Source organism: Ochotona princeps, chromosome 6 (genome assembly GCF_030435755.1).
Source record: "Ochotona princeps isolate mOchPri1 chromosome 6, mOchPri1.hap1, whole genome shotgun sequence".
In the NCBI taxonomy this organism is placed as follows: domain Eukaryota; kingdom Metazoa; phylum Chordata; class Mammalia; order Lagomorpha; family Ochotonidae; genus Ochotona; species Ochotona princeps.
Genome location: NC_080837.1, coordinates 53,348,017 through 53,371,108, shown reverse-complemented (window position 1 = coordinate 53,371,108; position 23,092 = coordinate 53,348,017). Strand labels below are relative to the sequence as shown.

Here is a 23,092-nt window from a genome sequence, read left to right as displayed (position 1 = left end):
TTCTCATTGGAATCTAACCTTTAGGATTATTATACTTTTTTCCTATAGCATTGTTTTTAGGTGTATCTCATAAATAATGTGTAATTGGATTTTATATTAGAGTCTCTGCTTTAAATTGGCACCTACTGAATTTCTTTTTGAAAAATATATATTTTAAAGGCTTTTGGGGGCCAGTGTTAAAGCTACCACCTTTGAGGCCAGCATCCCACATGAGTGCTAGTTTGAGTCCCATCTGCTTCACTTTTTTTTTTTTTAAGATTTATTTATTTCTATTGCAAAGTCAGATATACAGAGAGGAAGAGAGACAGAGAGGAAGATCTGTCCGCTGATTCACTCCCCAAGCAGCTGCAATGGCTGGAGCTGATCCTATCCAAAGCCAGGAGTCAGGAACCTCTTCTGGGTCTCCCACGCAGGTGCGGGGTCCCAAGGCTTTGGGCCATCCTCAAACACAATGGCTGGAGCTGCACCGATCCTGAGCCAGAAGATTCTTTCTTCCTGATCTCCCACGTGGGTACAGGGTCCCAAGGCTTTGGGCCGCCCTCACTTGCTTTCCCAGGCCACAAGCAGGGAGCTGGATGGGAAGTGGGGCTGCTGGGATTAAAACTGGCACCCATATGGGATCCCGGTGCATGCAAGGCAAGGACTTTAGTCACTAGGCCATCACACTGGGCCTCATATGCATTTTCTTATGCAGCATGATAGAATGATTTCCACATTTGGTACTTCTAATACCTCTTATAACACCTTATTAAAAATCCAAATAGCACCAGTGTTTATTAATAATATGGATAACTGAATTAGGTTTACATATCAACCTTTTTGATGTTTGTACATTGTCATATAGCTTAAAATAAATTTTTTTTTGTTCATTTTAAGGCTTTCTTCAATATTAAAAACATATGGAAGTCCTTTGAAAACACCATCAGTAATTTATAGACAAAGGCTGTATGAACTGCTGGCTCTATTACCTCCTGAGACCTATGAAGGTATGTGTGATAAACTGGAGTCTTATTGTTTGTGGTAGAACAGTACCTGAAAGTAATAGTCATTTGTTAAGTGATTGAATGAATCTGTCAGTTACCGTGGCAGTTACCTAATGCCTTGTTTCCAGAAGGCTTAAACGGTTCAATCTTAATGCACATGTCCACCATTTTCTAGTGAATAAAATAAAATCTTTTTAAAATCTTCTTTTTAAAAATTATGTAGTTTTTATTTATTTGAAAGGCAGAATTACATAGAGAAGAGGAGAAAGAAAGAAGTGAATAAGAAATTTTTCATCTGCCAGTTCACTCCCCAAATGGCTGCCAACAGCTGGGGCTGGGCCTTGTGAAAGCCAGGAGCTTCATCCAGATCTCCCACATGGGTGCAGGGTCCCAGGCACTTGGGACATCTGCTGTTTTCCTGGACATATTAGCAAAGAACTGGATTGGAAGTGGAGCAGCCAGGTCTCAAACCGTCATCCGCATGGGATGCTGGTATCACAGGCTCAGGCTTAACCCACTTTGCAACAGTCTTTCATGTCTTGCTTTTCTCTCTCTGGGAGATGTTTTGGTTCTGCTCTGTGGGAGAGAATCAGTCGCTGATTTGGGATCTCCACCATTTTGCAGAGAAAGTATAATGTAAATCATCGTAAATTTGTCCACTCATAGTTTTCTTCAAAAACATTCATCTGTGGTATACTTTCTTTCCATTGTTTTATCCTTTTTTTTTTAATAACTCTATTCTTTATCTTGCCCAGATAGAAATTCAATATTGAGCTAACTTGTGAGATTGATTTTGCAAAGGTTAGATGTTTTTGCCCTCAAAGTTGACTTTCAGTTACTAAAATTCTGCATTTTGTAAAATAAACTTGACCTTTTAAAATTAGGTCTAAAGTCAGTTGTAATTTACAGTTTCAGTATAAATGGATTATTCAAGATGCTTGTTCTAGGAAGTAGACACTGGAAACTCATCTATAAAAACTTGTATTTTATCTTTTTTTTTGTTAGTATTTATAATTCTGAGCACCTGTGCGAAGCTGAATGTTATTTTAGATAAAAACCTTTAAAAAAAAACCTACATTTGCATATATCTTTTGCAAATAATGTATCCTCTTAGTTCAAAATATGACCATGACATTGAGCATTTATGTAACTGTTTTTACTCATATCAGCTCTCTTCTGACTTCACATTGTAAAATGTACGTTAGACATTGTTTAGTGTATATGTACTTTTTTTTTTAAAGATTTATTTATTTTATTACAAAGTCAGAGAGGAAGATCTTCCATCCGATGATTCACTCCCCAAGTGAGCCGCAACGGGCCGGTATGTGCCGATCCGATGCCGGGAACCTGGAACCTCTTCCAGTTCTCCCATACTAGTGCAGGGTCCTAAAGCTTCAGGCCATCCTCCACTGCTTTTCCCAGGCCACAAGCAGGGAGCTGGATGGGAAGTGGAGCTGCCGGGACTAGAACCGGCGCCCATATGGGATCCCGGGGCATTCAAGGCGAGGACTTTAGCTGCTAGGCCACGCCGCCGGGCCCAGTGTATATGTACTTTTTAAAGATCTGAAAAAAAAAAATACGTTGTTCTTTCTGAGAAACCTTATCAAGAGAACTCTGTACTAGGCAATGTCCTAGTGCATATCCTGCCACATTTATTACAGGATATTATGAAGAGCTGCTACATTTTTATCATTTGACAGATTAAGACTCAGGGAGATTATAAAACCAATTTAAGGAAACACATTCAGTAAATAGTGAACTCCAGATTAAAAAAAAATTACATTGTGCTGGGCTGCCTCTCCATTTGCAAGTAACTTACTAGAGGGCTAATAAACAAACAGTCACAGCTTTGTGATCGGATGTTACTCTGCTCTCAGTATAAAACCTACCTGTTACAAATGTAAAAGCTATGAGGAACTCAGCAATAGAAAGCTGAGAGAGAACTTCGAGGTTGCTGTGCTCAGATAACTGTTAAGTTGTGGCAAGAACAATCCTTGAACTTTTACTATAGTATTTTGTAACTATTTTCAAATTACAGATGAGAAATAGACATTTTTCAAGGCTTCATTGAGTTAACACTTGAGAATTCAAGGTTACAATTTGAGAATAATTAAAAAATAATTTATAGAAAAATGAATTTGTAGATTTTTTTGTTTCAACCAAAAATAATTATTTGCCAATTTGTAATGTGTGTGTGTTATTCATCTTTACCAATTTAATGATAGAAACAAGCCTTTTTTTTTTTCCTTAGGGATTTTTGAATTTAAAAGAAATTATTTTCTATTTGATTTATATAATGTATGTAGAGCGTAATAGTGACAACTGTTAAAATGTTAATTTCATTTTACATAATGTAACTCACAGCTCAAGTCAAAAGGTGAAATGTAGTAATATTTAAATGTACTCATTTTAATTCATTACAAGAAGAGGGAGAAAACAAGGAGAGTAATAGGAACAGTTTTTTTTTTTTAAAGATTTATTTATTTTATTACAAAGTCAGATATACAGAGAGGAGGAGAGACAGAGAGGAAGATCTTCCATCCGATGATTCACTCCCCAAGTGAGCCGCAACGGGCCGGTGCTGCGCCAATCCGATGCCAGGAACCTGGAACCTCTTCCGGGTCTCCCACGTGGGTGCAGGGTCCCAATGCATTGGGCCGTCCTCAACTGCTTTCCCAGGCCACAAGCAGGGAGCTGGATGGGAAGTGGAGCTGCCGGGATTAGAATCGGCGCCCATATGGGATCCCAGGGCTTTCAAGGAGAGGACTTTAGCCGCTAGGCCACGCCGCCGGGCCCAAGGAACCGTTTTAACATGTATACCAACTGACTGCAATGTGTGGATCCTGCTTAGGTAATGATCTATATAGAAACCAAGAACAACACACTTAGGAGACATTTAGACATGTGAATAATGCACGGATATTTGATGATTAGTGTTTTAAATGTAGGTTATGATAGTTGAATTACAGTTAAGATATCTGTGTTCATAATGTCAGTGATATCCATTGAAGTGTTTATGGATGAGATATTCTCTCTAGGTTTTGCTTCTGTGTCTCCTTTTGTGCGTGTTTTGATTTTCTACATCAAATGATTTTTCCTTTGAAAGTTTTCAGGCTGTTTTGTAGTAAATAAGTATGAGTTATCTTGCTTTTGTGATGACTTTTTAAGAAATGTTTCATACCTCTGTCATGTTAAGTAGTAGTAGTATTTATTCAGTCCTATAAGGTATGTTCACACATGTACATGGATATATCCCTTCAATTTTTACTTTTTTTTTAAAGATTTATTTATTTTTATTGGAAAGTCAGATATACAGAGAGGAGAGGGGAGACAGAGAGGAAGATCTTCTGTCTGATGGTTCACTCCCAAAGTGACCCCTATGGCCGGAGCTGAGCCAATCTGAAGCCAGGAGCAAGGAGCTCTTCCTGTTCTCCAACATTGGTGTAGGGTCCCAAGGTTCTGGGCCATCCCCAACCCCTTTCGCAGGCCACAAGCAGAGAGCTGGGTAGGAAGCAGGGCCGCTGGGATTAGAACTGGTGACCACATGGGATCCCAGCACATGCAAGGCGAGGACTTTAACCACTACACTATAGCACTAGGCCCCAATTTTTACTTTTTTTTTTTTTAAGATTTATTTATTTTTTATTATAAAGTCAGATATACAGAGAGGAGGAGAGATAGGAAGATCTTCCATCCGATGATTCACTCCCCAAGTGAGTGCAACAGCCGGTGCTGTGCCCATCTGAAGCAGGATCCAGGAACTTCCTCCAGGTCTCCCATGTGGGTGCAGGATCCCAAGGCATTGGGCTATCCTCCACTGCCTTCCCAGGCCACAAGCAGGGAGCTGGATGGGAAGTGGAGCTGCCGGGATTAGAACCGGCACCCATATGCATTCAAGATCCCAGTGCATTCAAGACGAGGACTTTAGCCTCTAGGCCACGCCGCCGGGCCCCTACTTTTACTTTTTTAAAGATGTATTTATTTTTAGTGGAAAGGCAGGTTACAGAGGGAAGGAAAGACAGAGTAAGATCCTCCATCCACTGGCTCCTTCCCCTAATGTCTACAACATTTCGAGCTGAGCTATCCAGACACATGAGGCAGAAGCTTCTTGCGGGTTCCCACATGGGTGCAGGGTCCCAAGGCTTTGCGCCATTCTTCACTGCTCTCCAAGGCCGGATGGGAATAGGAACAGCTGGAACATAAACCAGCACCACATATGGGATGCCGGTGCTTGCAGGTGGAAGATTAGCTAATTGAGCCATTATGCCTTGCTATTCATTTTCAAACCTGAATTGCAACATTTAGCTGAACCCATAATTGTAGCACAGTTTTGAAGAATGAGTAATGTAGTCTCTGATCATGATTTATGAAAGTGCCCATGCATAGATTAAAGCTCACTCTTGTTTTTTCCCTGTCCTCTTTAAACAGTTACCTCCTAGTGATACTATTGTTAATTTGCATTTTTTTGTTTGACTCAATAGGAAACCTCTGTGCTATCCTCAGAGAGCTGGCTGCTGACCTGACTACCTCTGAGATCCAGGTGGCAGCATCTACATTTTTACTTCCACCCCTGTGTCATCAGGATGATCTTTTGATATTAAATCCTTTATTACAAGAGACTGACCATAGATTTATTGAAGAACAGGTATGGCCATGTTAAAATAATTCTTGGGTATAGGCATATGGCAGAGTAGTAAGATGCAGGATGGGGCACCTACATCCCATGTTAGTACCTGGGAGTAGTAGAGGGTTTCAACCCCAGCTCCCTCCTGATTCCAGCTTCCTGCCTTTGCTCGCTGTAGGAGGCAGCTGATGATGAGTCAATTCAAGAGCTGGCCTGAGTTCCTGCCTCCCAACTTTTGACCTGTCCAGCGCTGGCCACTGAAGGCATTTGAAGATTCAATCATCGTATGGGAGCTCTGTCTCTCTGTCTCTCACATACATTTTAAAACATAGCAAATTTATAAAAGTAACTTTTGGATATATCCAATCTGTGAACACTGATTTAAAAACTTTTGTATACCTGGGCAGGCATAGTGTCACTGCAGGTTAAATCACTGCTTGGAATGGCCGTGTTCCACGTGGCAGTGCCTACTCAAGGCCCAGCCACACCAGTTCCAAACATACTTTCTGCTAATGCAGCCTAATAGGCAGCATATAATGGCTGAAGTACCCACAAGGAATACCTGGATTGGAGCTGCAGGCTCTGTCTGATCTGGCCCAGCTGGCTGCTTGTTACAGGCAGAAAGGTAGCAAGCCAACAAATGGAAGAACAGTCTTGATTGTGCTGTAAGTTCTTGTTCATTCAAGCAAATGAAAAGTGTACTTAATAAGATTTTTATAAAGAACGATGGAATCTATTTCCGCTATCCCTTGAATTTCCGTAAAACTCTTAAAAATAAATAAGTAAAACTTTATGTATCTTCTTTCTTTTTAGTTGCTGCTTGGTAATGGCATTGCTTGTGGAAGTCTCGAATTTGACCCTTATTCTATTTATGAAAAAGATGTAGAGGGAAATTCTGTGCCTAAGCCCCTCCCTCCAGCACTATCAGTTATTAGTTCTGCAGCCAAGCTCTTTGGGATTGTTTGTGCTCATGTGGGAGAAGCGCAAAGGTAAGCCTCTTGAAGCTCCCTTATCATGAAATACATAATAGGGAACTTGTGGGTAAGAACGTTGTGAGAAGATTTCAACATAAGCTTTACTTTTTAAAAAATTTACTGAAAATGACAGCTGAAGGCCATATGTTAATAAATGATTAAATGCTAAAACCGTGAGGCACTATTGTGGATACTATTACTATAGTTTATTATCTAGCTGAAAATGCAAATGAAAATGTCAGTAATGACACAAAAAACACTGATTTGTGAGTAGAGCAAAGCAAAAAAGCACTGTCCTGCTTAAGTAGGTCCCATAGGCTTTCCTACTTTGGCAACTTTATGGATCCATTATAGGTCTCCAGGGATCGTTCTTCAATTAGGCCAACTTCAAAATGTTCATTTTATCAGTATACTTTAAATTAGCTTTGGATCACATACATCAAAACAAGGGTAACTATGTCAGATGATGGATATCATAAACTAGCTTGGTTGCAATAAATTTTTATAATGTGTATATATATATATATGTATATATATATATCAAAACATGCTGTATTTCCCCCCAAATATATACACTTTTTATTTGCTAATTATGCAAGATTTAGAGCATTAGATAAAATAGTATGTAGTGATTTCTGTCTTATGCTGGTATATGTGAAGAAATAAATACCCAGAAAATGAACTTTGGTTTTGGAAGAACACTCATGATTTGTCACTGAGAATGGCAGTTTTTTAGTTGATAATTGGGCAGATAACTTTCTCAAGGATCCGAATCCATCATTTTAGAAATTCTGCTACTGTCTGAGGTACTGAAAAGTAAAACTCTCCACTAGGCTCTTTTGATTAACAGTTGACAAATTATTATTTACATTCATTCATATTTGCCCCCTCCGGTTAGGCCCACAACAATGAATTTGACTAAATCATACCTTTTTTACATTGTTTTAGCCGTGAACTTTAAAATATGTTCAGTTTTTTTCCCTACCTGGATAAAAAATAATATAATGAGAATTCAAGAGAAGGAAAAACTTCTTTGTAAAGATAGTATATGCAGAACCTGTTATTTTGTTTGGATTTTAACTGAATAAAATAGTAAGCAGTAGATTGCAGATTTCTGAAGCACATGGTCTGTCAGGATTCTAGATGCAGAAATAGGTTGTAAACAACTAACAGCAGTCTCCATTGGGTGTCATAAGAACCAGAAACTACATAGAGGGGAAAAGTTAGTAATTTTCTCATGTTCCATATATGATACTTGTTAATGGCAGGCATTTTTCTTTTTTTTTTTTTTAAAGATTTATTCATTTTTATTATAAAATCAGATAAACAGAGAGGTGAAGAGACAGAGAGGAAGATCTTCCATCCGATGATTCACTCCCCAAGTGAGCCGCAATGGCCAGTGCTCCGCCAATCTGAAGCCGGGAACCAGTAACCTCTTCCGGGTCTCCCACGTGGGTGCAGGGTCCCAAAGCTTTGGGCCGTCCTCCACTGCTTTCCCAGGCCACAAGCAGGGAACTGGATGGGAAGTGGAGCAGCCGGGACTAGAACCCGGCGCCCGTATGGGATCCGGGGCATTCAAGGCGAGGACTTTAGCTGCTAGGCCACGGCGCCAGGCCCAGGCATTTTTCTTAAGAGATTTATTTTTACATTTATAAAGAAGAGGGATCTCAGTTAATGTTTATGCATTTAACAGTTAAATATATCTGTATATAAAGCAATTAAATAGTTCAGAGGATTTTGTTATTATTGGTTAACATTATATTTAAATAATTTAAAAGAAATTTTTATCATTTCAGATTGCCATAACTTTGGAAATTTTAAGTTTTGATGTATGTTTGCATTGGAAAATGAAATTAAGCTACCTTTTAAATCAGCTGATTCTCTCTGTAATAGCTGTAGGGTTCTAAAAATAAGAAAACTTTGCAAGTATGGTGTTTAAGGCTAGAAAGTCCAAATATCTTATACATAAAAAGAAGTATTGATTTTGTTTTTCTGTTATTTCGGTTATTTTTAAATACACTTTGCATCTAGTTGAAAATAATGAAGCAATTCATTGGAGTATTATTCTACTTTGGCTTGCACATTGGAATCATGTAGACAACCTCTAAAAATCCTAAAGACTGTTCTACATTAATAGATTGCTTTGGGACTTGGGTTGACAACCTCTGCTGTAAGTGCATTGCATCAACACAAGATGTCGCCTGTGAGTTGATGAACAATGAAAAAGAATTTTCACAGTTCTTATTCCTAAAAAATCTTGCCATTACGTCTCCTCTCTGAAAGGGTAAAGTAAATCAGCATTTTCAAATATGATGTTTTTGCCATTTACGGAGTAACCATGTATTTTTGTTACCTTGTTTCCTTTTTTTGTTACCTTATTTCCTTCCAAACCCATAATTACAGTACATACTACCTTAGGATACCAATTTGATGTTACTGAGAACAGTCATCTCCAACTTTATATAGATTGGGAATTTGTTGTTGAGATCCCTGAAGGGATGTGTGTAGTCTTTTATCAGGTAATAGTCACAAAAGATTGAGAAACAAAGGAAGGAGATGATTTCAGACCCTAGCAGCCCTGTTTTTATAATCTTGAACCCAAGAATGTAGGAAAATTATATTACAGGTTGAATTATATTACAATATAACAAAATTCTCAGGCTCTAATGTTACATATTTTTAGTGCTCCCAACATGATACAGTTCCATTATAAAGGGTAGGATATGGCCTAAGGATGTTTTCAATTTTCAAATTGTTGTTTTGACCAAACAGTTGTATTAATCCTCGTTTAATACCACATTTACAATACAATCTTCTTGGCGGTCAATTTGAGCTTAAATATGTTCTCATATTTTCTTAAATATGGTCTTGAAAGGCAGGCAGAATTTATATGTGTTTGTGTATGTTTGTGTTTGTATATGTACAAAATTACCACATTTTTTACAGTATTAAAAGGTGCCATATATGTCACAAAATTAGGGGCATAGTTGCATAAATTATTATATTGCCTTACTGTGTAGTATTAGTAGATATTCAAATTGTTAATGAAAAAATCCCATATAAAGTTGTTTGGAGGAAGCCCAAAAGTTACTAACAAAAGAATGTAGAATATGATCCCAATTTCATAAAAGTTATATCCATTTGTATAGGAACAAAACATAAAAATTAAGATGCAAACATTTTTATGTTGACTTTTTCTATGTAATAAGATAATTTTTCTCTCATGTGCTTTTCTAAGTTTTCTAATTTATGAACAGACTTAACCTAGAAATGAGGAAATCAGTATTTTTTTAAGATTTTATTTATTTTTATTGAGAAGTCAGATATATAGGACAGGAGGAGAGACAGAGAGGAAGATCTTCCATCCGATGATTCACTCCCCAAGTGACCACAATAGCCGGTGCTGCGCCGATCCGAAGCTAGGAGCCAGGAACTCTTCCAGGTCTCCCATGCGGGTGCAGGGTCCCAATGCTTTGGGCCATCATCAGCTGCTTTCCCAGGCCACAGTCAGGGAACTGGATGGGAAGTGGAGCTGCCAGGATTAGAACAGGTGCGCATATGAGATCCCGGAGCGTTCAGGGCAAGGACTTTAGCTGCTAGGCCACGGCGCCGGGCCCGGAAATAAATATTTTTCTTGAATGTTTTTAGAGTACTGTGGTTTTTCCAGCACTTAATGATACACCATTTTTATTATATTCTATATAAGTTGATTTTACATTTACTTCTTTGCCCATTTTCTCTAACTTCTTGCATAGTTGAATTTTTTTAAAGACTTTTATTTTACTTAGATTAAAACACTGACATTTGGAGCAGATATGTACTTGCACATAGTAACCTCAACAGAGTGATGGGGATGCAACAGAGCACTCACTGATGTCCTCAGACGTGTATTAGGATCAGGTTTAAACATCCCACATGCGTTCTCCACCAACCAGGCCCTCTTTTCACTTACATTAAGCATGTTTCTTTGTTTCTTCCCCTTTCTTGATTTCTTCCAATGTACCAAGCATAAAATATTAGAGAATTGAAGATAGTTTATAAGACGTTATTCTTGTATCAAGATAATCCACAACTCTGCAAAATAACTGTCAATATTATTTTAGCTTTCTTGATTTGAAAATTGAGAAGGAAGGAGAAGAAAAACAGGGCTGAGGAATAATGTTCTAGAAAGGGAAGTTGATAAAAAGATCATAACTTGTGGTTATATAATTTAATCTTAACACAAGAATTAAAAAGTTCTATGGTGTAAGAGCATGAAAAGCAATTCACAGAAGGTGAATCTATTGGATAGATTCCATCCCAAACCAAAATAAGGTATATCCTCATAGAATTGTGAACATCAGAAAATTCCTCTCAGGTCTGCATGGTGACCTTGAGGCTAAGCCTCTGCCTTTAGTGCTGACATCCCTCATGGGCACTGGTTCCTGTCCTAACTGCTGCACTTTCCATGCAACTTTATGCTTATGGCCTAGGAAAGCAACAGAGGATGGTTCAAGGCTTTGGGACCCTGCACCTATGTTGCAGACATGAAAGAAGCTTGTAGCTCCTGGCTTTGGATCAGCTCAGTTCCAGCCATTGAGGATGTTTGGGAAGTGAACCTCAGATGGAAGATCTGTCTGTCTCCTTTTTGTAATCTGCCTTTCAAATAAAATAAATTTTAAAAAAGGAAAAAGAAGCAATAGATGTTGTATGCAGTGTTTAATGGATTTTGAATTCACAAAAGTTATCAGGATAAAATTATATGAAAAGTGGAACAGATGTAGTTTTTTAAAAGTTGTGTTTATTTATTTAAAATACAGAGTTAGACAGGGAGCGAAAGTCTAAGAGAAGGGTCTTTAATCCATTGGTTCACTCCCCAAATGACTGCAATAGTCAGAACAGAGTTAAGCCAAAGCCAGGATCCTGAAACTCCGTCTGTGCCTCCCACATGGGTCAGGGTGCCCAAGTATTTGGTGGACCATATTCTGCTTTCCCAGGTGCATCAACAGGGAGTTGAATTAGAAGTAGAACCACCAGGACTTGAACTAGTATACATATGGATTGTCAGAATTGCTGACAGCAGCTTAATTTGCTATACCACAAACCTGGCCCCTATTTATGTAATATCAAATGAGTAAAATAAGGATTAAAGTTTTGTCATATACAATAAGATTTCAGGCATAGGACTTCCTTCCTCGTCTCCCCTCCACCTCCATTATTCCCTGTGTTTTGGAGTAAAATAACCTATCAGGTATAGTCTTGACTCCAACTTCCTGCTATTTATGTAGGGTCATGACACTGTTAGTATAGGCAGTAGTATTAAGTTTAGTATTTTGTTGTCTTGGTATATTTAGAAGCTTCATTGGAAGCTTTTATTATTTATTTAGTAGTAGAGATACATTCTGTCAATTTTTTTTATCCAGGTACAGTACAGTATAGTTAGAAATTGAAATGATTTATTGCTTCTGCTTAACTACAGAGGACATTGGTTGGTGCTAACTGTAAATGGAACAAAAAATTTGAATCTAATGAATCGTGTTATTAAGAACAAAAATGTTAACAGTGAATCTTAGGAAGAAATGCTTGGGTGAAAAATGCAGGTTCCCCGTCATCTCTGGGGTTGAGTCTGCTGCTACTTTTGAAAATTTAATACTGCTGGGTTAACTGTGTGTGTGTGTTGGGGAAAGGGTTTGTCTGTCCAAGACAAGGAAACCTCTGTTCTAAATATCTAGCAAAACACTGTGAAAAAGGTATTTTGATGGTAATCTTTCCTATTGGTTAAGACAAAAATGGAAACAATAAATTTGTATTTTTCAAGTTTGTTTATTTATTTGAAAAGCAGATTTACCAGGAAAGAGAGAGGGGGAGAGGGAGATTTTCCATTTGCTGAGTCAGTGTTTAGAGGGTTGCAGTGGCTCGGGCTGGGCTAGGCTTGAAGTCAGGAACCAGAGCTGTATCTGGATTTGCTGTGTGGTTACCTGAGCCCAAACATTCAGACTACCTTCTGCTGCCTTCCCAAGCATGCTAGCAGGGGGACAGATTGGAAGTGAAGCATCTGGAACTGGAACCAGTTCCCATATGGGGCTCTGGTTCATCAGTGTCATACGCATTCCTGCAACACTGCAACACTGACCTCAAAAGGCCACATTTTTAAGAGATGTTAGATATTAATATTTTGTGTAGTTATATTGATATTGGGTAAATTTGTTAATATAATCTTAAATTTTAGTTTCCATATTATTGGAATGCATATCCTCACAAATACTGTAGTATTTGTAGAGCCTAAATTGTGAGGTGTAAATAGTATTCAGGACTGACCTATGTTCATTATATCCAGGTTCATTATATTCATGTTCTAGGAAAAATAAAGATACTGAAGTGGCGGGGGAAAGACAAAAAAGTTGATGTAAGTAATTTTTAGATGTGTTTGTTAGAAAATAGTCACTGAATTAGCTGAATTTGCTCAGCTAAACTCTTTAATTTTTTTTCACAAAATGCTTCTCCTCACTGTTAGAATGACCTATCATCAAAGTATTCCTCTATTGTTTATGATATGTTTTGTTTTCTGCTTCAAGGTGTACCACAGTAGTCTGTCTCATTTCAGTAGTTCCAATAAAATAATACAACAAAGTAAATTAACAGAAGGTACTCGTTACTGCCCTTTAGCTTGTTTTATCTATATTGGCAGTCTTACCTTTTATATCTTGTTTCTGATTTCAGGCTTGTTACATTAGAACAGCTTTTGAGCAGTATAAAGAACACTAAAGGAGCTCGTCAGCAGGTAGTTCAGTTGCATGTTGTTTCTTCAGTTTCTGGTTTCTTGAAGGTAATTATACTTTTTAAAAATTCAAATGTTCATTTTTTAAAATGCATGACCACCTAAATAGATTGGAAGGTGATTTTTAAAGTTTTAGTTTATTTATTTGAAAGATGGAGTAAGACAGAAGCAGAGATTAAAAAAAGAAATCATCATCTACTGGTTCACTCCCCAGATGGCCCAACATCTAGGGCTGGGCCCTGAAGCTAGAAGCTGGAGCTGCATCCAGAGCTCTCATCTAAGTGTCAGGGGCCGGAGCACTTGGGCCAGCTTCACTGCCTTCCCAGGTGCATTAACAAGTAGCTGAATAGTAAAAAGAGCAGTCTGAACTCAAACCTCAGTCCGTTTTGGAGACAGGTGTTACAGATGGCGATTTAATCCACTGGGCCACAACTCCAGCCCTGGAAGATGATTTTTTATTTTTAATTATTTTTTGGAGAGTCAGAAAAGTTTCTGCAAGCTGCCAGGCGTTTAATCCAGATCTTTCATGTGGGTGACACGGACCTAATTGCCATCCAGCATCAGTTTTAGCGAGAAGCTGGAATCAGCAGTTAGAGATGAGACTGTAACTCAAGCTGCCCACTCAGCTACATAGGCACAGCAACCAATGAGTTGTTGTTAGGCCAAGTGTATATTCCAGATGCTGTTCTTAAGGCCTTTGTTTTCTTTCATTTTTCTTAACCTCATAATGAAGATTATTCCTGGAATTAGAGTTCTCCTTTTACTTTTTTTTCATATAAAATGTGTTAGTCAAAAATCAAACCTCCAGCTTAGGGCAACAGATCAACCCACTAAATCTACAGTCCTAGAGAAGGAATTGAAGGACATTGCCTTGTGTATCAAATTCATTGAGTCAAATCTGCATTTTTGATCATTGAGTCTAAGTAAAATATATAAGAAGTATTAATCACCTAATCATTCATGTTATGGACATTTAATTTAATGTTTTAGAATACTTTTATACTACAGTGATAATTGATTTCCATATTGTTTCCCAGAATATTTAAATCATCAAATAGATTTGGGAGAAAAGTTATGTTTGTATGAACAATGTGGATCTTTATGTTCTGAACATATTTGGATAATTAGAATGTACATTCCAAAATGTATAAGAGATTTTACTACAATAGTAATCTTTGATTATTCTTCACATATTTCAGTACGTGTCTGGCTCAAAGGGAAATTTGGGTTCAGAAGAAATAAGAAGACTTGTCCTGACATTAGTGATTGGAGCCCTGGAAAGTTCCAACCCCTTGTTGAGATGTGCAGCTGCGGAGGCATGGGCCAAGTTAGCTCAAGTGGTTGATGATGGAGCTTTTACTGCTGGGTTAGCTCAAGTGAGCTTTGACAAGTAAGCAATTCCTTATTTACTACTTATGGGCTAACTCGGTTAGCCTGCTAGTTTGTTGGAACCAATAACAACTGCATTCTGAGATTTAACTAAGAAATGAAAAGTTGGCAAATTTGGCTTGCTGGTCTTAGAATTTATAAAGATTACTACTTTAGCTTTTCTCTTCTTACAGTAAGAAATATGAGTGGTATATGAGAGGTATAATTGATATACTACAGGCCACTGATACTCTAGGTTACTGAGATAGGAGATTTTATCATGTGAAATATAGGTAGTAAAAACCATCTGCTTTAGAAAGAAAAAGGATGTCAACTGCAAATTAGAAAATTTAACCTATTCTTTCATTTCTGTCAGCTTCCTGACTTTGGGTAGATCATATAATCCTCTCAGTTTTTCTGTGTTGTAGGAAATTATATTAGTTTTATTCTTGTATACATGAGTACCTGGAAAATCTGAATTAAAAGATAGTGGCATTTCGTGATTTGAAGTACTTGTGTGTGTCTATTGGCTTGTATGTATAGAATGTCATCAGAGACGACAGTGCACGTGGGACTTGGACTTTGTACTCCACTGAATGTGTTTACTTGATTTGATTAAGCACCTGAAGTTTGGAGTCAGATTACTAACTACTAAAATCTCAACTCTCTCATTAATAGCAAGTTACTTTATGAGAGTTTCTGTGGCTAGCCTTTTGGCTTCCTCAGGTGTAAAAAGGAACTGAAAATGGAATGAACCTTGGTGTTGGTGGGAGAATTAAGAAACTAAATACAAAGCACTTCAATAAGCACACAGTGCAGAGGAAATTTTAATAAGCACAGAAACTGTTGATACTAAGTAAATCATTGAAAACATGGAGACACTTTTATTTTAAATGTTTTCCTTTGTAGGATACTATTCAGATTATTTCAGAATTGTTATCAGCTAATAATAGATTTCTGAATTTTATAGCATTTCACTTAAAAGCTTTTACCTAAGTGACAGTATTCATGCATTATATGAGGTTATTATTTACTTTCATTTCCACAATTACAGATTGAAATCAGCAAGGGATGTGGTTACCAGAACAGGACACGCATTGGCTTTGGGGTCCTTACATAGGTATTTAGGAGGAGTGAGTTCTTCTCAACATTTGAGTTCTTGTGTTGGAGTCCTTTATACTCTATCTCAGGACAACACTTCTCCTGATGTGCAGGTGAGTATCGCCTGGGACTGTCCTTGGAATTCATGAGTATGCTGTTACTAACCATTAATCATTGTGAATAATGGTCTTTTTCCCATAGTAAATGTCAAAACCAGTGCTAACCTTTGTATTTTTTAGAATTCAAATCTACTTCTCACATTACAGATCCACAGTGTCTAAAGTCAATTTCAAATCTTTTCTGAAAATGGATCCCCTTTTTCAGCATAGAAATAATAAATTTTGGAAGATTAAGTAAGCACCAGGGATTATATTATGTTCTAAAAATGTTAGCATATTTAATCCTCAGAGTAGTTTAGTGTATATGGTATCTCCCATTACAGGGAAATAAAACTGGGGTTTATACAACTGACTAACTTGCTCACAGCTATAAAGCTAATAAATGATGAAATTAAGTCAGGAATATAAGCCATGAACTTAAAACATGGTTTTAACTGTTTTAATGCATTATTATGTATCTTACCCATTTCTGCCAAAAAAATTCATCATTCTCTTCATGTTAAATCTAGAAATTTTTATTCTTCCTGTTCTTTTGCTCCACCTTCCCTCATTTCTGTCCCCCTAGTAAGCATGTTGCTGATTACTGTAGTATTCACCAACCTGAATTTGAAAGGCAAAGAAAAGAAGAGAGAGGTACAGAGAAAGAAAATCCCCAAATGCCTGCAATAGCCCCTGACCAGGCAGGGGAACAAAGCTTGAAGTTTGAAACTCGGTTCAGATCTCCCATGTGGGTGGGAGATTCCCAAGTCCTTGAGCCATCACCTGCTGCCTCCCAGAACACACTAGCAGGAAGCTGAAGTCAAAAGTAGAGCTGGGACTGCACACTTTGATAGGGTACACAGACATCCCAAGCAGGACTTTAACCACTTGGACAAATGCTCCTATGGTCATTGAACCTATCAGGGTACTCTGTGACAAACACCTGGATCAAAAACCAGTGTATTGGGCCCAGCGCCGTGGCATAGTGGCTAAAGTCTTCGCCTTGAACGCACCAGGATCCCATTTGGGCGCCGGTTCTAATCCCGGCATCTCCACTTCCCATCCAGTTCCCTGCTTGTGGCCTGAGAAAGCAGTTGAGGAGGGCCCAGATCTGGGACCCTGCACCAATGTGGGAGACCTGGAGGAGGTTCCAGGTTCCCGGCTTTGGATCGGCACAGCACCGGCTGTTGTGGCCACTTGGGGAATGAATCATCGGACGGAAGATCTTCCTCTCTATTTCTCCTCCTCTGTATATCTGACTTTGTAATAAAAAATAAATAAATCTTAACAAAAATACCAAACAACTTGTGATAACTTGTGATGCTAAATTGCATATAAGCATACGATTCTAAGATAATTTCCTCTGCGTTAGTTTTGTACTGAAATTACCCTAATCTGTGTTTCTTAATACTGCTATAACATTCTTTATTGTGTTCTTCTGTTTTCACAGACCTGGGCACTACATTCTTTGTCCCTGATCATTGATTCTGCTGGTCCACTCTACAAAGTACATGTGGAACCTACCCTTTCTCTTATCATAATGTTATTGTTAAATGTGCCTCCTACACATGCTGAAGTTCACCAAAGTCTTGGCCGCTGTTTGAATGTTCTTATTACGACATTAGGCCCAGAACTACAAGGTATGTGTATTAATCACCTTCTCACTACTGAAACAGTCTACCTAAAGCAACTAACTTTATCAATGAAGAGGTTATTGTTTAGTTCACAATCCTATAAATTCAAGTCCAAAACTAGGCAGTCCCATTGCTTTACCCTCTAAAAAGGGTGGTAGATACTAATGCCAGGGTGTGTGCAGAGGAAGAATCCTTCCTCTGCATTGTACGACAAGTCATGACACAGAGTGACTGGGCCCAACTCGAGTTTTCATAACCAGCCATCTCTGAAGAACTACCTTCTGAGGGCATGTTACCAATAACCTAAAGACCTGCTAGGCATTCCCTCAAATACCACAGCTGGAATAAGTTTCCACACTCTGTAGCAGGCAATGGTGTAGCTGTTAGGATGCTACGGGCAACCCCTACTTTCCATGTATTAGTGTGCCTAGCTTCAAGGCCTGCTTCCACTTCTGATTCCCGATTCTTACTACTGTGTTCCCTGGCGGCCAAGTAACTGGGTCTTTGCCACCCTGATGGGATACCTGAGTAGAGTTTCATGCTCCTGGCTTCATCTTGGCCCAGTCCAGATGCTTTTAGGAGCATTTGGAGAATGTACCAACAAATAAGAAATCTCTCTTTTTCTGTCTTTCAAATAGATACATTTCTTAAAATGACTGGGTTTACATATTTGCATGAATTTGGAAACCAAACCCATAATCTAGAGCAATCTACATAACTGCTTTTATGATGTTTCATATTAAAAACGTATACATAGGGTGCTGTGCAGTGGCCTAGTGGCTAAAGTCCTTGCCTTGAACGCACCGGATCCCATATGGGCACCGGTTCCAATCCCGGCAGCTCCACTTCCCATCCAGCTCCTTGCTTGTGGTCTGGGAAAGCAGCTGAGGATGGCCCAAAGCTTTGGGACCCTGCACCCATGTGGGAGACCTGGAAGAAGTTCTGGGCTCCTGAAGTTCCAGGCTCCTGGCTTCAGATCAGCGCAGCACCGGCTGTTGCAGTCATTTGGGGAGTGAATCATTGGATGGAAGATCTTCCTCTCTGTCTCTCCTCCTCTCTGTATATCTGACTTTGCAATAAAAATAAATGAATCTTTAAAAAAATACGCATAAAAATGAATTCTGTTCCTAAATTTTATGCTTGGCATCTGGAAAATTTTACTTTCTTTGTTTATTTTGATTTTACATGAAAGTCAAAAAGACAAAGAAATCTTCCACCTTCTGATTCACTTCCCAGTGCCTGCAGAAATCAGGTATGGTCCAGGCTGAAGCCAACAGCATGGAAATCCACATCTCCCAGTGGATGGACCCAAATATCTAAGCCTTCGTCTGCTCCCTCTCGTGGGGTACATTGGCAGAGGGCTGGAACCAGGAGTAGAAATGATGTTCAAACCAAGGCACTGTGACACAGAATGTGGGCCTCCCAAGCAGCCTCTAAACTGCTGTATCAAAGACCCACCACAGTATATTTTCAGTGAATGTATAAATGCCATTTAGATTTCTCTCACTTTGAAAAGTCAATAATATATTTAGAAAGATCAAGTGATCCCCAAAGATGCTGCCATCAACAATTAAAATCACACAAAGTAGATTAGTATGATCTGTGTAGTAAATAAATGATTGTGATGTCTGTTTAAGAAATAAGGGACCATTGGGCCCAGCGGCGTGGCCTAGTGGCTAAAGTCCTAGCCTTGAACGCACCGGGATCCCATATGGGCGCCGGTTCTAATCCCGGCAGCTCCACTCCCATCCAGCTCCCTGCTTGTGGCCTGGGAAAGCAGTTGAGGACGGCCCAATGCATTGGGACACTGCACCCGCATGGGAGACCCAGAAGAGGTTCCTGGTTCCCGGCTTCCGATTGGCACAGCACTGGCTGTTGCAACTCACTTGGGGAGTGAATCATCGGACGGAAGATCTTCCTCTCTGTCTCTCCTCCTCTGTGTATATCTGGCTGTAATAAAATGAATAAATCTTAAAAAAAAAAAATAAGGGACCATCGTGTGGCAATACAGGGTAAGCCACCTGTGACGCCAACATCTATCAGAGCAAGTCCCAAGTGCTCAGCTTCCCATCAGATTCCTGCTGATGTACCTATGGAGGAAGTAGAAGACAGCACAAAACCTTTGGCCCCTGCCACCCACACACTGGTGGATCTCTTAGCTTCTAAGGCATTGGCTTTTCCCAGTTCTACTGAGCGGCCATTTGGGAAGTGAACTAGCAGATGGAAGATACCTCTTTCTGTCTTCCTCTCCTTGTTCTCTCTTTCTGTCTGCCTTTCACATAAGTAAATAAATCTTTTAAAAATTAATAATTTCGGGCCCGGCAGTGTGGCCTAGCGGCTAAAGTCCTTGCCTTGAAAGCCCCGGGATCCCATATGGGCGCCGGTTCTAATCCCGGCAGCTCCACTTCCCATCCAGCTCCCTGCTTGTGGCCTGGGAAAGCAGTTGAGGACGGCTCAATGCATTGGGACACTGTACCCACATGGCTGTAATAAAATGAATAAATCTTTAAAAAAAATTAATAATTTCAAAGTAAGCTCAACTAATATAAGCAGGGCTAAGTTTACAGAGTTCATTGGCAGTTTTTCATTACACTTTGTATGAAACAGTATGAAGCAGTTTCTTCTCTTTTTGTCTTTTTTTTTTTAAGATTTATTTATTTTATTACAAAGTCAGATATACACAGAGGAGGAGAGACAGAGAGGAACATCTTCTGTCCGATGATTCACTCCCCAAGTGAGCCGTAATGGGCTGATGCGCGCCGATCCGATGCCGGGAACTTGGAACCTCTTCCGGGTCTCCCATGCGGGTGCAGTGTCCCAATGCGTTGGGCCGTCCTCAACTGCTTTCCCAGGCCACTAGGCCACACCGCCGGGCCCCTCTTTTTGTCTTTTAAAAATTTGATTAATATATAGAGAACAGAGTTCACGCATTCCATAAAATGCCAAGGAAGCAACCACACGTCCCTCACTCCCCAGGCTCCTCCCACGCAATCCCCTTACCTTCCTCCCCTTTCTTGGTCAGTTTTTGCAGACATAATTTTTCTTTTTAGACAATTGCTCTGCTTTCTTTCTGTATCTGGTAGGGGGTGTGGAATAAAATGGGAGAGACCACATCCAGCCTCCCAACCACTTCCGTACCCAATGTTATCCCAGGGTCCCTGGTGCAGAGCATGTTCTGACTGTTCTGCTCATGTGGTTATGATAATTCTGAGATGCTGTTGATATTGCCACTTCAAGGATGAGGAAATCCTTCCAAGGTCAATTGACTGACATAGTCTGCTTCAGAGTCTCCATTCGCTCAGAAGTTTTCTGTCAAGCTTCAGTGGGATAATTGATCAAACCATTCTGCTCTCCTTCCTCTGCGAACCAATGGGTACTGCAGCCCAGCCCAGCCCTGCCCTCCACACAGTTGGCCCTCACGTACACCAGGGGAGCTGCAGCCCAGTCAGAGCAACCTCTAATAACTCCCACTGGACTGCACACCCCCCACCCCCGCTCTGGTTCCTGTGCCTGCCAGCATGTGCAGTAAACTGGTCCAGTCTGTCCCACATCCCATTCAGAACTCATATACATCATTGGGCATTGAAACCTAACTCATCCCAACTGACTCCACCCTCCAGCCTACACTTATTCCAGGGAGTGCCTCCTGGTGTTTAGCTAGGCCCATTGCGGTCCTTGCTTTTGTGAGATCAACAGATTTCAGAAATACTGAAAACCACTTGAGCAGAACACTTGGGGCATGCTCCACATCGGGGACTTTGGGATGTTACTGGGTGGTTGTTACCCATCCCTGGTATTGAGGCAGTTGGGGGGCCAAGTGTGGCTTCTCCCCTTGTCTCTCCACTTTCCCCAAATAGAAGAAGAAGGAAAAGAAAATGTGGAAACAAAGGTTTCACCCACTTTCCCCTTATCCTGGACCCTTCCCACCCTAATCAGCTATGTAAATATCATCAAAAGTAAAACATTAAAAATGAAAAAAAAAAACTGGAGGTTGGGACTAGCACAGTGGCGCCACAAGCTAATCCTCTGCCATGTGGCACTGGCATCCTACAAGGGTGCCAGTTCATATCCCAGCTTTCTACTTCCAATCCAGCTCTCTGCTTAGGAGCTGGGAAAGCAGCAGAGGATCGCTCAGGTCTTTGGGACACTGGAGACCCAGAGGAAGCTCCGGGCTCCCGGCATTCTCTGCTGTTGTAGTCATTTGGAGAGTGAATCATCATATGGAAAACCTTCTCTGTATTTCTCCTATCTTTGTGAAATCTGCCTTTCAAATAAAAATAAATAAGTCTTTGAAAAAAAACCCTGGAAGTAAAATTTCAACAGCAGTGAAATATGTTTCAAGAACAATGGTTTTATGGGCTAGTTTTAAAACCCGTCTGCTTTTCATTCAGGTAACAGTGCTTCAATGTCTACCTTAAGGACTTCCTGTCTGTTGGGTTGTGCAGTGATGCAAGATAACCCAGACTGCCTTGTGCAAGCTCAAGCAATCTATTGTCTTCAGCAGCTTCATATGTTTGCCCCAAGATATGTCAACTTGTCTAGCTTGGTTAGCTGCCTCTGTGTGAGTATAAAATTATAACTGATTCCTTAGTTTCTCTTATTTGAAACTTAGACTTATTCCAGTACACATTTCAGTTCACTAGACTGAACAAAAATATATCACACAAAGCTGTTTTCCTTCAGTTCCAGCCTGTTGTAGGTGGGTACAGAGCAGCTTTCAGCTTCACCTCTTAAATCTCTCATAAATGCATATCAGTTAATTTTTCTTGCACTAGTGTTGAACATAACATGTATAATGTTTTGTAAATTAATCAGTAACTTATTAGGTGTTTGAAATATCTGAGGCACAATATAAATGAATGCTTTTGGACATGCAGAAATTTATGTGGTCTTTTTTTTTATTGTTCTTTGTCTTTTCCAAATTCTTACAAAGTTCTTTTCAAACTGAATGGAAAATTGCTTTCCCTTAATAATCTAGCAACATCTGCATCAATAGTTAGATTCTAATTCTTTTTCTGCTGAACACAGAAAGATACAGGTAGTCTGATGAAATGGTTCCTAATCCAATCACCTTGAGTGTGATCATTTTCTATCTGGACTTGCCTCAAACATTGGGATGCTTGTGGGATTAGAACTTGACCCACTCCTTTCCCATTTTTCTGCTCCAGCCATGTTCCTAGCACTCTCCCTCTAGTATCATGGCTATCATGAATCACTCTTTCAGATACCTTTCATTTTCAAGCTTAAGGCAAAATCTGCAGCATTTCAGAGCCTGACATAGCCTCAGAGACTATGTCACACAGATTATTCTAGTTTAGTTAGATTATATGTGTCATTGAAACTAGTCCTCTCCATCAAAAGATAAACAAGAACCAAAGCCAAAACAAAAACCATCATACCTTGCTCAAGGTGACACATCTAGGCAGGAACAGCTAACTAACTCTGGTTCTAGAATCCAGGTTTCCGGACTCCTTTTCCAATCCTTGTTTCATTGTTTTATGGTGTCTTTGTGAGTTTTATGGATAACTTTCATTTCTACCACCTCCCTGTAAT

At 39.5% G+C, this 23,092-nt stretch overlaps 1 protein-coding gene across 7 annotated transcripts in view; it reads left to right on the top strand.

The window, feature by feature from the left end:
* Nucleotides 1–23,092, top strand: part of HEATR5A (HEAT repeat containing 5A) — a 113,480-nt gene that overhangs the window by 53,210 nt on the left and 37,178 nt on the right. For all 7 annotated transcript variants that reach the window (XM_058666311.1, XM_058666308.1, XM_058666304.1 and 4 more), the window contains 8 exons: nucleotides 877–986; nucleotides 5,465–5,628; nucleotides 6,421–6,596; nucleotides 13,281–13,386; nucleotides 14,538–14,728; nucleotides 15,761–15,920; nucleotides 17,356–17,545; nucleotides 21,931–22,100. In XM_058666311.1, coding sequence (XP_058522294.1) covers nucleotides 877–986; nucleotides 5,465–5,628; nucleotides 6,421–6,596; nucleotides 13,281–13,386; nucleotides 14,538–14,728; nucleotides 15,761–15,920; nucleotides 17,356–17,545; nucleotides 21,931–22,100 — 1,267 coding nt within the window. The remainder of the gene's footprint in view (nucleotides 1–876; nucleotides 987–5,464; nucleotides 5,629–6,420; nucleotides 6,597–13,280; nucleotides 13,387–14,537; nucleotides 14,729–15,760; nucleotides 15,921–17,355; nucleotides 17,546–21,930; nucleotides 22,101–23,092) is intronic.